This window comes from Pleurodeles waltl, chromosome 6, assembly GCF_031143425.1.
Source record: "Pleurodeles waltl isolate 20211129_DDA chromosome 6, aPleWal1.hap1.20221129, whole genome shotgun sequence".
Lineage (NCBI taxonomy): Eukaryota > Metazoa > Chordata > Amphibia > Caudata > Salamandridae > Pleurodeles > Pleurodeles waltl.
The window spans coordinates 20,288,204-20,304,543 of NC_090445.1; the positions used below are offsets into that span (position 1 = coordinate 20,288,204).

At 52.9% G+C, this 16,340-nt stretch overlaps 1 protein-coding gene across 5 annotated transcripts in view; it reads left to right on the forward strand.

Moving 5' to 3' along the window:
• FUBP3 (far upstream element binding protein 3) overlaps positions 1–16,137 on the forward strand; it is a 217,507-nt gene extending 201,370 nt beyond the window's left edge. For all 5 annotated transcript variants that reach the window (XM_069237058.1, XM_069237062.1, XM_069237059.1 and 2 more), the window contains 2 exons: positions 10,015–10,142; positions 14,971–16,137. In XM_069237058.1, coding sequence (XP_069093159.1) covers positions 10,015–10,142; positions 14,971–14,979 — 137 coding nt within the window. In that variant the 3' untranslated portion in view covers positions 14,980–16,137. The remainder of the gene's footprint in view (positions 1–10,014; positions 10,143–14,970) is intronic.
• The last annotated feature ends 203 nt before the right edge of the window (positions 16,138–16,340 follow it).

Sequence of the window (16,340 nt, forward strand, 5' to 3'; positions counted from 1 at the left end):
CTGGTTTCCCCAGGCCAGTACCTGACTGGACAAACTTATCCAGTCAGCAACACTGACAATCAGACCAAAGTACATCCCATGGCTATGGTAACTTTAGAGTGGGGAGGGGTCACTGGCCTGAAACAGGTGGTGGTCTCCTCAAATATCCCAGTAGACTGTTTGCTTGGAAATGACCTGGAGTCCTCAGCATGGGCTGAGGTAGAACTCAAAACCCATGCTGGGTATCCCTGAACTGGTGTGTCAAGACAAGGGCACAGTGCAGAGTTCATGGTGAAAAAGAGGTGTTGGAGTCTGGAATAATGGCCCAACCCTCCAAGAGAAAAGGAAAGAAGACTGGGGAACCACTTCAACACAACAAAAGAAAGGGAACCTCTCTTCCCAGGAAGAAGTTCTGCCATCTGAGGGAACTTAGCCCATGGAGTTGGAACCTTATCAGGTTGAACTCTTAGGCCCAGGGGGACCCACAAGGGAACAGTTGTGTAAGGGGCAAGAAACCTGTCCCTCTTGAAGGCCTCAGGCAGCAAGCTGCTGAGGAAACCAAAGGCAAAATCACTGGAACACATTGGGTCTACTGGGAAGATGGACTCCTCTACACTGAGGCAAGAGATCCCAAACCTGGTGCCACTAGGAGAGTGGTAGTGCCTCAGGAGTTTAGGGAGTTCATTCTGACCTTAGCCCATGATATTCCACTTGCTGGGCATTTGGGACAAACCAAGACTTGGGAGAGGTTAGTCAACCATTTCTATTGGCCCAACATGTCCCAGAAAGTAAAGGAGTTTTGTGTCTCCTGTGCCACCTGTCAAGCCAGTGGTAAGACAGGTGGCCATCCAAAGGCCCCCTGCATTCCACTTCCAGTCGTGGGGGTCCCCTTTGAAAGAGTGGGTGTGGACATAGTGGGTCCACTTGAACCTCCCACAGCCTCAGGGAACCAGTATATACGAGTAGTAGTGGACCATGCTACTAGATACCCTGAAGCAATTCCCATTAGGTCCACTACTGCCCCTGCAGTAGCTAAAGCACTCCTTGGTATCTTTACCAGAGTGGGATTTCCTAAGGAGGTGGTGTCTGACAGGGGTACCAACTTCATGTCAGTATACCTGAAGCACATGTGGAATGAGTGTGGGGTGACTTACAAATTCACCACACCATACCATCCACAAACCAATGGTCTTGTGGAAAGATTCATCAAGACATTGAAGGGCATGATCATGGGGCTCCCTGAAAAGCTCAAAAGGAGATGGGATGTCCTCTTGCCATGTCTGCTTGTCGCCTACAGAGGTGCCTCAGAAGGGAGTAGGGTTTTCCCCCTTTGAACTTCTGTTTGGCCATCCTGTAAGGGGACCACTAGCTCTTGTAAAAGAAGGCTGGGAGAGACCTTCATGAGCCTAAACAAGATATAGTGGACTATGTACTAGGCCTACGTTCCAGGATGGCAGAGTACATGGAAAAGGAAAGCAAAAACCTTGAGGTCAGCCAACAACTCCAGAAGATGTGGTATGACCAAAAGGCTGCTATGGTTGAGTTTCAGCCAGGGCAGAAAGTCTGGGTTCTGGAGCCTGTGTCTCCCAGGGCACTTCATGACAGATGGAGTGGCCCTTACCCAGTGCTAGAGAGGGAATCAGGTCACCTACCTGGTAGACCTAGGCACTAGCAGGACCCCCAAAACGGTGACCCACGTGAACCGCCTCAAACTCTTTCATGACAGGGCAGATGTAAACCTGTTAATGATTACAAATGAGGACCAGGAAGCTGAGAGTGAAAATCTCTCTGATCTCATCTCCACTGACCCTAAAGATGGCTCAGTAGATGGAGTGATCTATTCAGACACCCTCTCTAGCCAACAGCAATCTGACTGTAGGAAGGTCCTGCAACAGTTTGCTGAGCTCTTTTCCCTAACCCCTGGTCAGACACACCTGTGTACCCATGATGTGGACACACGAGACAGCATGCCTGTCAAAAACAAAATTTTCAGACAGTCAGACCAAGTTAAGGAAAGCATCAAAGTAGAAGTCCACAAGATGCTGGCATTGGGAGTCATTGAGCACTCTGACAGCCCCTGGGCTAGCCCAGTGTTCTTAGTCCCCAAACCTCACACCAAGGATAGCAAGAGAGATGAGGTTTTGTGTGGACTACAGAGGACTTAATTCTGTCATTAAGACAGATGCCCATCCCATTCCAAGGGCAGATGAGCTAATTGACTTGACAGCAGGGTACTGGCAAAAAAAATGGCACCAGGAACAAAAGAAAAGACCGCATTCTCCACAACTGATGGGCATTATCAGTTTACTGTGATGCCCTTTGGCTTAAAGAATGCCCCTGCCACCTTCCAAAGGTTGGTGAATCAAGTCCTTGCTGGCTTGGCGTCTTTTAGTGCAGCTTATCTTGACGATATTGCTGTCTTTAGCTCCAGCTGGCAGGATCACCTGGTCCACCTGGAGAAGGTTTTGCAGGCCCTGCAATCAGCAGGCCTCTCTATCAAGGCATCCAGATGTCAGATAGGGCGGGGAACTGTGGTTTAACTGGGACACCTTGTAGGTGGAGGCCAAGTTCAGCCACTCCAACCCAAGATCCAGACTATTCTGGACTGGGTAGCTCCAAAAACCCAGACTCAAGTCGGGGCGTTCCTTGGCTTGACTGGCTACTACAGGAGGTTTGTGAAGGGATATGGATCAATAGTGACACCCCTCACAGAACATACCTCCAAGAAAATGCCTAAGAAGGTAAACTGGACTATAGAATGCCAACAGGCCTTTGACACCCTTGTAAGGAAATGCCTCCTTGGCATGGTTACCCCCTGACTTTTTGCCTTTGCTGATGCTAAGTTTTGATTTGAAAGTGTGCGGAGGCCTGCTAACCAGGCCCCAGCACCAGTGTTCTTTCCCTAACCTGTACTTTTGTTTCCACAATTGGTACACCCTGGCATCCAGGTAAGTCCCTTGTAACTGGTACCCCTGGTACCAAGGGCCCTGATGCCAGGGAAGGTCTCTAAGGGCTGAAGCATATCTTATGCCACCCTGGGGACCCCTCACTCAGCACAGACACACTGCTTGCCAGCTTGTGTGTGCTAGTGGGGATAAAACGACAAAGTCGACATGGCACTCCCCTCAGGGTGCCATGCCAACCTCACACTGCCTATGCAGTATAGATAAGTCACCCCTCTAGCAGGCCTTACAGCCCTAAGGCAGGGTGCACTATACCATAGGTGAGGGCATAAGTGCATGAGCACTATGCCCCTACAGTGTCTAAGCAAAACCTTAGACATTGTAATTGCAGGCTAGCCATAAGAGTATATGGTCTGGGAGTCTGTTATGCACGAACTCCACAGCACCATAATGGCTACACTGAAAACTGTGAAGTTTGATACCAAACTTCTCAGCACAATAAATGCACACTGATGCCAGTGTACATTTAATTGTAACATACACCCCCAGAGGGCACCTTAGAGGTGCCACCTGAAACCTTAACCGACTATACGTGCAGGCTGACTAGTTTTAGCAGCCTGCCACACACCAGACATGTTGCTGGCCACATGGGGAGAGTGCCTTTGTCACTCTGTGGCTAGTAACAAAGCCTGTACTGGGTGGAGGTGCTTCACACCTCCCCCTGCAGGAACTGTAACACCTGGCGGTGAGCCTCAAAGGCTCACCCCCTTTGTTACAGCACCCCAGGGCACTCCAGCTAGTGGAGTTGCCCGCCCCCTCCGGCCACGGCCCCACTTTTGGCGGCAAGGCCGGAGGAGATAATGAGAAAAACAAGGAGTCACTGGCCGGTCAGGACAGCCCCTAAGGTGTCCTGAGCTGAGGTGACTCTAACTTTTAGAAATCCTCCATCTTGCAGATGGAGGATTCCCCCAATAGGATTAGGGATGTGCCCCCCTCCCCTCAGGGAGGAGGCACAAAGAGGGTGTACCCACCCTCAAGGTTAGTAGCCATTGGCTACTAACCCCCAGACCTAAACACACCCCTAAATTCAGTAATTAGGGGCTCCCCAGAACCTAGGAACTCAGATTCCTGCAACCTAAGAAGAAGAGGACTGCTAAGCTGAAAAACCCTGCAGAGAAGACGGAGACACTAACTGCTTTGGCCCCAGCTCTACCGGCCTGTCTCCCCACTTATAAAGACACTGCTCCAGCGACGCTTTCCACAGGGACCAGCGACCTCTGAAGCCTCAGAGGACTGCCCTGCATCTAGAAGGACCAAGAACTCCCGAGGACAGCGGCTCTGTTCACCAAAGACTGCAACTTTGCAACAAAGAAGCAACTTTGAAACAACTCGTGTTTCCTGCCGGAAGCGTGAGACTTTGCACTCTGCACCCGACGCCCCCGGCTCGACTTGTGGAGAACAATCACTTCAGGGAGGACTCCCTGGCGACTGCAAGACCGTGAGTAGCCAGAGTTGACCCCCCTGAGCCCCCACAGTGACGTCTGCAGAGGGAATCCCGAGGCTCACCCTGACCGCGACTGCCTGTTTCCAAGAACCCGACGCCTGGTAGGGACACTGCAGCCGCCAGGACCTGAAGGATCAGACCTCCAGTGCAGGAGTGACCCCCAGGTGGCCCTCTCCCTTGCCCAGGTGGTGGCTACCCCGAGGAGCCCCTCCCCCCCCCCCCCCCCCTTGCCTGCCTGCATCGCTGAAGAGACCCCTTGGTCTCCCATTGCTTTCTATTACAAACCCGACACTTGTTTGCACACTGAACCCGGCCGCCCCCGTGCCGCTGAGGGTGTACTTTGTGTGGACTTGTGTCTGTCCCCCGGTGCCCTACAAAACCCCCCTGGTCTGCCTTGCAAAGATGTGGGTACTTACCTGCTGGCAGACTGGAACCGGGGCACCCCATTCTCCATTGAAGCCTATGCGTTTTGGGCACCACTTTGACCTCTGCACCTGACCGGCCCTGAGCTGCTGGTGTGGTAACTTTGGGGTTGCTCTGAACCCCCAACGGTGGGCTACCTTGGACCCAAACTTGAACCCCGTAGGTGGTTTACTTACCTGCAAAAACTAACAAACTCTTACTTCCCCCAGGAACTGTTGAAAATTGCACTACGTGTCTAGTTTTAAAATAGCTATGTGATTTATGTGAAAACTGTATATGCTATTTTGCTAATTCAAAGTTCCTAAAGTACCTACCTGCAATACCTTTCATTTGAAGTATTACATGTAAATCTTGAACCTGTGGTTCTTAAACTAAGAAAATATATTTTTCTATACAAAAACCTATTGGCCTGGAATTGTCTTTGAGTGTGTGTTCCTCATTGCCTGTGTGTGTACAACAAATGCTTAACACTACCCTCTGATAAGCCTACTGCTCAACCACACTACCACAAAACAGAGCATTAGAATTATCTCTTTTTGCCACTATCATACCTCTAAGGGGAACCCTTGGACTCTGTGCATGCTATTTCTTACTTTGAAATAGTACATAGAGCCAACTTCCTACACTTTGCATCAGTAAAAGGCAAAAAGTCAGGGGGTAACCATGCCAAGGAGGCGTTTCCTTACAGCCCTGTGTTGCTGGTGCTGGGTGTTTGGGGTTATCGTGAACCCCCAACGGTAGAGTTACCTGTGCCCCGGAGATTGTAAGTCGATTACTTACCTCCAGATCTGTACTATATTTTCCTCCCCCAGGAACTGTTAAATTGCACTGTCCACTTTTAAAATAGCTTTTTGCCATTTTAAAGAAAACTGTATGTATTGTCGATTTGATTCAAAGTACTGAACTTACCTATGCAAAGTACCTTTCATTTAATGTACTTACCTGCAAACTGAATCTTGTGGTTCTAGAAATAAAATAAGAATATTTTTCTATATAAAAACCTATTGGTCTGGAGTTGTCATTGAGTGTGTTCTCACTTATTGCTTGTGTGTACAACAAATGCTTAACACTACCCTCTGCTAAGCCTAACTGCCCGACCTCACTACCACAAATAGAGCATTAGTTTAATCTAATATTGCCACTATCAACCTCTAAGGGGAACCCTTGGACTCTGCACACTATCTCTCACTTTGATATAGTACATACAGAGCCAGCTTCCTACAGCAGCGCATGCTTAACCATCGAATGTGTTCTAGTTTTGGGGGTGTGGGTCTGTGCAGTGCATGCTTAACCATCGACTGGGTTCTTGGGATGAGGGTGTGGGTCTGTGTAGCGAATGCTTAACCATCGAATGAGTTCTAGTGTTGGGTGTGTGGGTCTGCAGCGCATGTTGTACTATCGAGTGGGTTCTAGTGTTGGGTGGATGTGTGGCACATGTCCCTTTGAATGAGTTCTAGTGTTGGGTGCATGGGTCTGTGCAGTGTTGTACCATCGAATGAGTTCTAGTGTTGGGTGCATGGGACTGGGTGGGAAATTTTGTACCATAGAATGGGTTCTAGTGTTTGGTGCATGGGTCTGGGTGGTGTGTTGTACCATCAAATTAGTTTGTATTGGATACGTTGATCTACAACGCATGTTGTACCATTTAATTGGCTCTAGTGTTTTGTGCATGGGACTGAGACATTTTGTACCATAGAATGGGTTCTAGTGTTTGGTGCATGGGACTGTGCAAGACATTTTGTAACTGAGTGGGTTCTAATGTTCGGTGGATGGGTCTGGGCGGTGTGTTGTACCATCGAGTAGGTTCTAGTGTTCGGTCCATGGGTCTGGATGGTGTTGTACGAACGAGTGGGTTCTAGTGTTCGGTGGATGGGTCGGGCGGTGTCTTGTACCATCGAGTAGGTTCTAGTGTTCGGTCCATGGGTCTGGATGGTGTTGTACGAACGAGTAGGTTCTAGTGTTCGGTCCATGGGTCTGGATGGTGTTGTACGAACGAGTGGGTTCTAGTGTTCGGTGGATGGGTCGGGCGGTGTCTTGTACAATCGAGCGGGTTCTAGTGTTCGGTGCATGGGTCTGGGCGGTGTGTTGTACCATCGAGTGGGTTCTAGTGTTCGGTGCATGGGTCTGGGCGATGTGTTGTACCATTGAGCGGGTTCTAGTGTTCGGTGCATGGGTCTGGGCAGTGTGTTGTACCATCGAGCGGGTTCTAGTGTTCGGTGCATGGGTCTGGGCAGTGTGTTGTACCATCAAGCGGGTTCTAGTGTTCGGTGCATGGGTCTGGGCGGTGTGTTGTACCATCGAGCGGGTTCTAGTGTTCGGTGCATGGGTCTTGGCGGTGTGTTGTACCATCGAGCGGGTTCTAGTGTTCGGTGCATGGGTCTGGGCGGTGTGTTGTACCATCGAGCGGGTTCTAGTGTTCGGTGCATGGGTCTGGGCGGTGTGTTGTACCATCGAGCGGGTTCTAGTGTTCGGTGCATGGGTCTGGGCGGTGTGTTGTACCATCGAGTGGGTTCTAGTGTTCGGTCCATGGGTCTGGATGGTGTTGTACGAACGAGTGGCTTCTAGTGTTCGGTGCATGGGTCTCGGCGGTGTCTTGTACCATCGAGTGGGTTCTAGTGTTCGGTGCATGGGTCTGGGCGGTGTGTTGTACCATCGAGTGGGTTCTAGTGTTCGGTGCATGGGTCTGGGCGGTGTGTTGTACCATCGAGTGGGTTCTAGTGTTCGGTGCATGGGTCTGGGCGGTGTGTTGTACCATCGAGTGGGTTCTAGTGTTCGGTGCATGGGTCTGGGCGGTGTGTTGTACCATCGAGTGGGTTCTAGTGTTCGGTGCATGGATCTGGGCGGTGTGTTGTACCATCGAGTGGGTTCTAGTGTTCGGTGCATGGGTCTGGGCGGTGTGTTGTACCATCGAGTGGGTTCTAGTGTTCGTTGCATGGGTCTGGGCGGTGTTGTACCATCGAGTGGGTTCTAGTGTTCGGTGCATGGGTCTGGGCGGTGTGTTGTACCATCGAGTGGGTTCTAGTGTTCGGTGCATGGGTCTGGGCGGTGTGTTGTACCATCGAGTGGGTTCTAGTGTTCGGTGCATGGATCTGGGCGGTGTGTTGTACCATCGAGTGGGTTCTAGTGTTCGGTGCATGGGTCTGGGCGGTGTGTTGTACCATCGAGTGGGTTCTAGTGTTCGGTGCATGGATCTGGGCGGTGTGTTGTACCATCGAGTGGGTTCTAGTGTTCGGTGCATGGGTCTGGGCGGTGTGTTGTACCATCGAGTGGGTTCTAGTGTTCGGTCCATGGGTCTGGATGGTGTTGTATGAACGAGTGGGTTCTAGTGTTCGGTGCATGGGTCTGGGCGGTGTGTTGTACCATCGAGCGGGTTCTAGTGTTCGGTGCATGGGTCTGGGCGGTGTGTTGTACCATCGAGCGGGTTCTAGTGTTCGGTGCATGGGTCTGGGCGGTGTGTTGTACCATCGAGCGGGTTCTAGTGTTCGGTGCATGGGTCTGGGCGGTGTCTTGTACCATCGAGCGGGCTCTAGTGTTCGGTGCATGGGTCTGGGCGGTGTCTTGTACCATCGAGCGGGCTCTAGTGTTCGGTGTATGGGTCTGGGCGGTGTCTTGTACCATCGAGCGGGCTCTAGTGTTCGGTGCATGGGTCTGGGCGGTGTCTTGTACCATCGAGCGGGCTCTAGTGTTCGGTGCATGGGTCTGGGCGGTGTCTTGTACCATCGAGCGGGCTCTAGTGTTCGGTGCATGGGTCTGGGCGGTCACTTGTACCATCGAGCGGGTTCTAGTGTTCGGTGCATGGGTCTGGGCGGTGTGTTGTACCATCGAGCGGGTTCTAGTGTTCGGTGCATGGGTCTGGGCGGTGTGTTGTACCATCGAGCGGGTTCTAGTGTTCGGTGCATGGGTCTGGGCGGTGTGTTGTACCATCGAGCGGGTTCTAGTGTTCGGTGCGTGGGTCTGGGCGGTCACTTGTACCATCGAGTGGGTTCTAGTGTTCGGTGCATGGGTCTGGGCGGTGTGTTGTACCATCGAGTGGGTTCTAGTGTTCGGTGCATGGGTCTGGGCGGTGTCTTGCACCATCGAGCGGGTTCTAGTGTTCGGTGCATGGGTCTGGGCGGTCACTTGTACCATCGAGTGGGTTCTAGTGTTCGGTGCATGGGTCTGGGCGGTGTGTTGTACCATCGAGTGGGTTCTAGTGTTCGGTGCATGGGTCTGGGCGGTGTCTTGCACCATCGAGCGGGTTCTAGTGTTCGGTGCATGGGTCTGGGCGGTCACTTGTACCATCGAGTGGGTTCTAGTGTTCGGTGCATGGGTCTGGGCGGTGTGTTGTACAATTGAGTGGGTTCTAGTGTTCGGTGCATGGGTCTGGGCGGTGTGTTGTACCATCGAGCGGGTTCTAGTGTTCGGTGCATGGGTCTGGGCGGTGTCGTGTACCATCGAGCGGGTTCTAGTGTTCGGTGCATGGGTCTGGGCGGTGTCGTGTACCATTGAGCGGGTTCTAGTGTTCGGTGCAGCGGTCTGGGCGGTGTCTTGTACCATTGAGTGGGTTCTAGTGTTCGGTGCATGGGTCTGGGCGGTGTGTTGTACCATCGAGTGGGTTCTAGTGTTCGGTCCATGGGTCTGGATGGTGTTGTATGAACGAGTGGGTTCTAGTGTTCGGTGCATGGGTCTGGGCGGTGTGTTGTACCATCGAGTGGCTTCTAGTGTTCGGTGCAAGGGTCTGGGGCGGTGTGTTGTACCATCGAGCGGGTTCTAGTGTTCGGTGCATGGGTCTGGGGCGGTGTGTTGTACCATCGAGCGGGTTCTAGTGTTCGGTGCATGGGTCTGGGCTGTGTGTTGTACCATCGAGTGGGTTCTAGTGTTCGGTGCATGGGTCTGGGCGGTGTCTTGTACCATCGAGCGGGTTCTAGTGTTCGGTGCATGGGTCTGGGCGGTGTCTTGTACCATTGAGTGGGTTCTAGTGTTCGGTGCATGGGTCTGGGCGGTGTGTTGTACCATCGAATGGTTCTAGTGTTCGGTGCATGGGTCTGGGCGGTGTGTTGTACCATCGAATGGTTCTTGGTTGTTGCCTGCAGTTGCTTCCTGGATCTTTGATCTGCAGCTGCCGCTGGCGTCTCCTTCGCTCTCTCCTGGGTGAATGTAGCTGGTTCTACGTGTTTTGTGCTTTCATCTGTCTCGTGCTCAGTGGGATTCTCTTTCTCGTTGCAGACCAGGCTGCTAATGCGGCTTCCCAGCAGAGCTCTCAGCCGGACTACACCATGGCCTGGGCGGAGTATTACAGACAGCAGGCAGCCTACTATGGACAGACCCTGGGGCAGCCTCAGGCCCACAGCCAGGTGAGTGCGCGCAGGCTTACTCCGTGCAAGGTGTCTGCCTGTCTGTGTCTGCGTGCGCGCCCCAGCAGCAAGCTACTTAACTGAGCACATACAATCAGTCGCACGCATGGAGATACCTGCACAGGTAATACTCATCAGTAAGTCGCGGGCTCTGCCAGGACGGGAGACATTGTTTCTGGTAAAAGGTTAGTGTGGGTTGGGGCAGTTTGTGGTGGCCCTTCTCTGGTAGGAGCCGTGTTTTGGTGGCGCAGGTGTGGACCCCTCGGTCTTGTCTTGGGGTACAGTTGCGTGTGAGGCGCTTAGCCCGGTTCGGAGTTGGTTGTGTGGAAATGGGTTAGCCAGGGTCAGAGTTGTCTGGCTGGGCCGCGGTGCCCCCTGCCCCCTTTAAATCAAGCCAGGGTACTGTTGAGGGGCCGCCGCAGTTGGGGTGCGTGCGAGGAGAGCCCCTCGTTGGAGCTCGAGGCACAGTTTTGTGGCTTCGTGGTCCGAGTGGCTGCGTTTGTCGGTCCTTCACGGGTGCAGACGGCCCCCTTGCTGCTCCTGTAGTCCTCACCTGCTGTTAGGAGGCCGATCGTCTGTTGGGGTGCTTGCCCCTCATTGTTTTGTGGCTCCGTGGTCCGAGTGGCCGTGATCGCCCTCTCCCGCCGGCCTGTGGTGGGTTCTTCATCGGTCAGACAGCCTCTCTGCTGCCCTCGGTGTTGGGGACCAGTGGTCACGGCAGAGGGCGCAAACCTCTCTCGACTGCCCATCGGACCTGGTCTGGCAGCATCGCCCGAGGGTGGCTGGAGGAGGGGGGGGGGGGATCACAGCTCCCTGGGACATGTACCTGCTGCCCCATCCCTCGGTGGTCTGCACCCTGTACGTCGTACGAGTAAAGATGCCCCCCAATGGACAGCCGGCAGCGCCCCGGCCCTTGCAGAAATGAGGTCCCCTTACGAGTCACGCATTTCATCCTGTGGGAGGCACAGCTAGCAGTTCGTCTAACTCCCTTCTGCCTATTACCACAAAGAATCTAAGATGCCTCGGGCCCTCCTTTGTTTAACTGCAGCACTCCGCATTTAAACGCAACCTTTACCTCTTGGCTGTCGGTGCCCGTTGTTAGAAGCGCGGCCAGTGCCTCGGTTTCTGGAGAGGACCACTTACTGCATTGCAGCACCTTGCTTCTCAGAGGTGCGCCCCGGGGTTCTCCAGTCAGCCTAACGGGGTCGGGCGGCCATATGGTTCTCAGGGCACATGATTCTGTTTATGGGAGGAACATCAGTTCTCCATGTTAGCGAGCCACGTCAACTAGTCTATACTATGAACAGAGAGTCGAAGCTGGCAGCTCACGTGTACTAGCCCCAGCAGAGCCATCTGGGTCATCTTTGGGTATTTACAGCAGGAGCTGGGTGCCACCCCTGGGCCTGTGCACCCCCTCCCAGTAGTGCCAGGTTCTCATTCATGCGCCCGGGCTTCGCAGTAAGTCATTCACAGCCGGGTGATATACAAAACCTAGCGAGATTAAATGGTCAAATTGTACAATTTCTGCTGACTTTATAAAAAACTCTGCCACGGGTTTATTTCTACAAAAACTCACTTTTTGCACTGTAGGGCTAGGAAACCTTATTACATGTATTGTAGTCAGGGGCCTGGCTTGGCCAGTAAGATTGGGGGGGGGGGGGGGGGGGCGGGGACTCAAATTTGCAACAGACACGCTGGCAGTCATGGTAAAATACATTCTACAGAAGCGGGGCTTGAGGGCGGCGTGGAAAGGGAGAGCGGTGCGGATTAGGGTTACTTACAAGAGAAGTTGTTGTCAAATAGCCCCCAGTTGTAAGAACTTCACAACGGAGGGGAGAGTGCATGTGTGCGTGTGCATGTGTAAATTCCTGGTGAAATCCGACAAGCACTTCACGACAAAGCACCTGTACCCAACATCCCTCCCCGAAGCTAGGCCCCGGAGCGTAGGTTTGTGTTTGATGGTGTAATATTGTGTACATATGGTTTTCTTCCATCTTGCGTTGTTTGTGTAAGTGCCGCTCAGGGCCTGGCGTGCTTCTAATACTCAGCGGTGCAGTGTTACCTCTCTTCTGTTACCACCACTGGTCAGTGCTCGGCTGTCCCCGTGGTGTGTCCAGAGGTACCCCTGGGTTTGTGTACAGGCCCCTGCCTTGATTTTTAAAAGCATTGCATCAATCACACGATGAAATGCCCCCCCCCCCCCTGTGGAACACAACTTTGCCTCTGCTATTCAGTGTGCACTTGTGCACTTTGCCTTGTTTAATTATTAAACCTCCTCGGGGAGAGCTGTGTTGGGCTTTTTATGCAGAATAATTGCCAGCGTTGAAGTGAACTTGAAATGTAGACGTTCTTCAAGCGCCTACCTACCCCTTCCTGATCTCAAACATTCTAAGCGCTGGAAATTTCAAATCCAGTGCAGTCGGAGGCTGCTGGCCCGGTGCTTACAGGTCTACAGTGGCATTGTGTGTAAACACCAGCTGCAAAATTGGTGTCTTCTAAATGAGTGAGGCTTTTGTATCCATTCTTACAGTTTTACAATGCACGAGATCTAGAGCTCCAAGTCTGTGCACAGACTCGGAGACGGCTTGTCTGGTTCGGTTGGCAAGTCTAAGCCGCCGGTGCTCGAGTCGCGATTCTGATGCTCATGGTAAGCCTTTGGAAGTGTACACTGAGACAGTCCTACTGTGGCAGGTATAAGGCACATATCTCTCGGGCATGGTCTGTGCATGGAAGCATGTGCCGGTAAGGTGCGCATGCCATGGTTGAACTGTGTGTAGGCTGGCATGCCGTGGCCGGGAACACTGCGCCGGTAAGATGTGCATGCCTCGGCCGGGGGCTGTGCTCCAGAGCCTGTGCCGGTAAGGTACGCATGCCTCGGCCAGGGACTGCGCCAGAGCCGGTAAGGTACGCATACCTCGGCCAGGGACTGCGCCAGAGCCGGTAAGGTACGCATGCCTCGGCCAGGGACTGCGCCCGAGCCTGTAAGGTACGCATGCCTCGACCGGGGACTGTGCCAGAGCCTGTGCCGGTAAGGTACACATGCCTCGGCCGGGGACTGTGCTCCAGAGCCTGTGCCGGTAAGGTACGCATGCCTCGGCCAGGGACTGCGCCAGAGCCGGTAAGGTACGCATGCCTCGGCCAGGGACTGCGCCAGAGCCGGTAAGGTACGCATGCCTCGGCCGGGGACTGCGCCCGAGCCTGTAAGGTACGCATGCCTCGACCGGGGACTGTGCCAGAGCCTGTGCCGGTAAGGTACGCATGCCTCGGCCGGGGACTGTGCTCCAGAGCCTGTGCCGGTAAGGTACGCATGCCTCGGCCGGGGACTGCGCCAGAGCCTGTAAGGTACGCATGCCTCGGCCGGGGACTGTGCTCCAGAGCCTGTGCCGGTAAGGTACGCATGCCTCGGCCGGGGACTGTGCTCCAGAGCCTGTGCCGGTAAGGTACGCATACCTCGGCCGGGGATAGTGCGTCGGAGCCTGTGCCAGTAAGCTACGCATGCCTCGTCCAGGGACTGTCGGAGCCTGTGCCGGTAAGGTACGCATGCCTCGGCCGGGGACTGTGCCAGAGCCTGTGCCGGTAAGGTGCCCATGCCTTGGGAAGGGACTGTGCGCCGGAGCCTGTGCCGGTAAGGTACGCATGCTTTGGCCAGGGACTGTGCCAGAGCCTGTGCCGGTAAGGTGCCCATGCCTCGGCCGGGGACCGTGTGTCGGAGCCTGTGCCGGTAAGGTATGCATGCCTCGGCCGGGGACAGTGCGTTGGAGCCTGTGCCGGTAAGGTACGCATGCCTCGGCCGGGGACAGTGCGTCGGAGCCTGTGCCGGTAAGGTACGCATGCCTCGTCCAGGGACTGTGCGTCGGAGCCTGTGCCGGTAAGGTACGCATGCCTTGGCCAGGGACAGTGCGTCGGAGCCTGTGCCGGTAAGGTACGCATGCCTCGGCCGGGGACTGCGCCAGAGCCTGTGCCGGTAAGGTGCCCATGCCTTGGGAAGGGACTGTGCGCCGGAGCCTGCGCCGGTAAGGTACGCATGCCTCGGCCAGGGACTGTGTGCCAGAGCCTGTGCCGGTAAGGTACGCATGCCTCAGCCAGGGACTGTGCGCCAGAGCCTGTGCTGGTAAGGTACGCATGCCTCGGACGGGGACTGCGCCGGAGCCTGTGCTGGTAAGGTACGCATGCCTCGGCCGGGGACTGCGCCGGAGCCTGCGCCGGTAAGGTATGCATGCCTCGGCCAGGGACTGTGTGCCAGAGCCTGTGCCGGCAAGGTGCCCATGCCTCGGCCAGGGACTGTGCGCCAGAGCCTGTGCCGGTAAGGTACGCATGCCTCGGCCGGGGACTGCGCCGGAGCCTGCGCCGGTAAGGTATGCATGCCTCGGCCAGGGACTGTGTGCCAGAGCCTGTGCCGGCAAGGTGCCCATGCCTCGGCCAGGGACTGTGCGCCAGAGCCTGTGCCGGTAAGGTACGCATGCCTCGGCCGGGGACTGCGCCGGAGCCTGCGCCGGTAAGGTATGCATGCCTCGGCCAGGGACTGTGCACCAGAGCCTGTGCCGGTAAGGTGCCCATGCCTCGGCCGAGGACTGTGCTCCAGAGCCTGTGCCGGCCTTTTAGATGGAGTGGGCTCATCTGTGCACCCTCCTTGCTCTCGGGTTTCCAAGAAGTCCCTCGTGCATCAACCTGCTTCGAGGTGACCCCGGATCTGCTCGCGCACAGACCATATGGGTGTCTAGGCCGGGGCAGGTGGCGCTTGGGAGTGTGCCAGGGCTGCGTCTTTGAAGTTGCTGTGCGCCTCTCGCCGCTGTGCTCCCCTAACTGGCTTTTCTCCTTTATCTTTCAGGAGCAGTAGAACTGGCGTCCTCACGGTGCCCCGTCTTTCCTTCACTTCTGTTTTTGTTTATTTTTGTTTTCCTTCATTTTCTTGAAATCATCACGAAGACCTTTTTGTAAGAGAGGTTTCTAGATTTGCAGGCTTTTGATGAAGACTTCTGTTTATTTGTGAAACACTAGTTGTCTAGGGTGATCTGAACTTTTCTAAGAATCAGGAACAGTCATTAATATACTAAGCGTATGGACGTGCTGGGAGTTTTTTTTATTCCAAACTTGTTAACTTCGGATTTCTTTTGGCGCAAGAAATTAAAAGCACCAAAAGGCACAAACAGGTCGTCGACATTGTATCATGTAATTTGTCATATTTTATTTTTAATTATAATTGTTTTTTTTGTGTAACTTTTTTTTTTCCTGTTGCAACAAATATATAGCAGCTTGGAAGTCTTCGGTCGCTCTGTAACAAAAAAACGCAGAGAGAAATCCTAAAGTTTTTAAAAAACAGTATTTAAATATTCTTAAATATGTAAATTCATTGAATGTTTTACGTCTAATTTCATGTATTTTGACTGTTTTTTTGATTTTATTGCATTTTTTTAAAATGACGTGCAAACCAGCTGATGGTGGTATGAATTTTTCCGTGGCTGCTCCTGTGCCCGTTGGGCGGGTGGCGATCGGCCGCAGCAACCCAGGCAGGGGCAGTGTTTTTGTGGGGGTTTGTATAATTTGTAGTGTTTTCAAGGGTTAATATTAAAAAAAATACAAGTGTTAATTATTTTTTTTAAGCAATGCCGTTTTCTCACATAAACCATGAAGTTGCATTTGTAAAGCCAGGACCTCCAAGCTTGTTAGAAAATAAAAAAAGGACCCTCCTTTATGCTGTCATTAAATATAAATGCTGTTATTTTTAATATGGAAAATGAATCTGCTATGACTGTCTTTAACACGAACACTGTGGAACATTTAACTGTACGAAAAGTTTAAAATAGTGACTATTTTTTAATTCCAGGGTGTGTTTTTTTCCGGTTTTCATTTTTTTTTCCTTTTAAATATTTTCTTATCTAATATTTGTCAAATTTACCTTAGAGGAAAAAGATAAAGCAGAATAAATCTAGTATTAACTGCCGTATGTGCTAAATAATTTTTTTGATTTAATAAAAGGGATGACATGCTTTCCAAAGTTTTGCTCTAGTGTTTCTTAATCAGATAACTGTATTTTTTCAAATGAATCGAAGCAGAAATGAAGTTTGCGGCTGTATGTCTCGTGTTTGTAATGGGGTTTGTGGGTACAATCCGTTTTTGAACTCTCCGATGCTCCAGGCCCCGCCCGGCTGTTGCGCATCTTACCATGGACTCCTTTTATCCGAATGGACCTGGCATTTC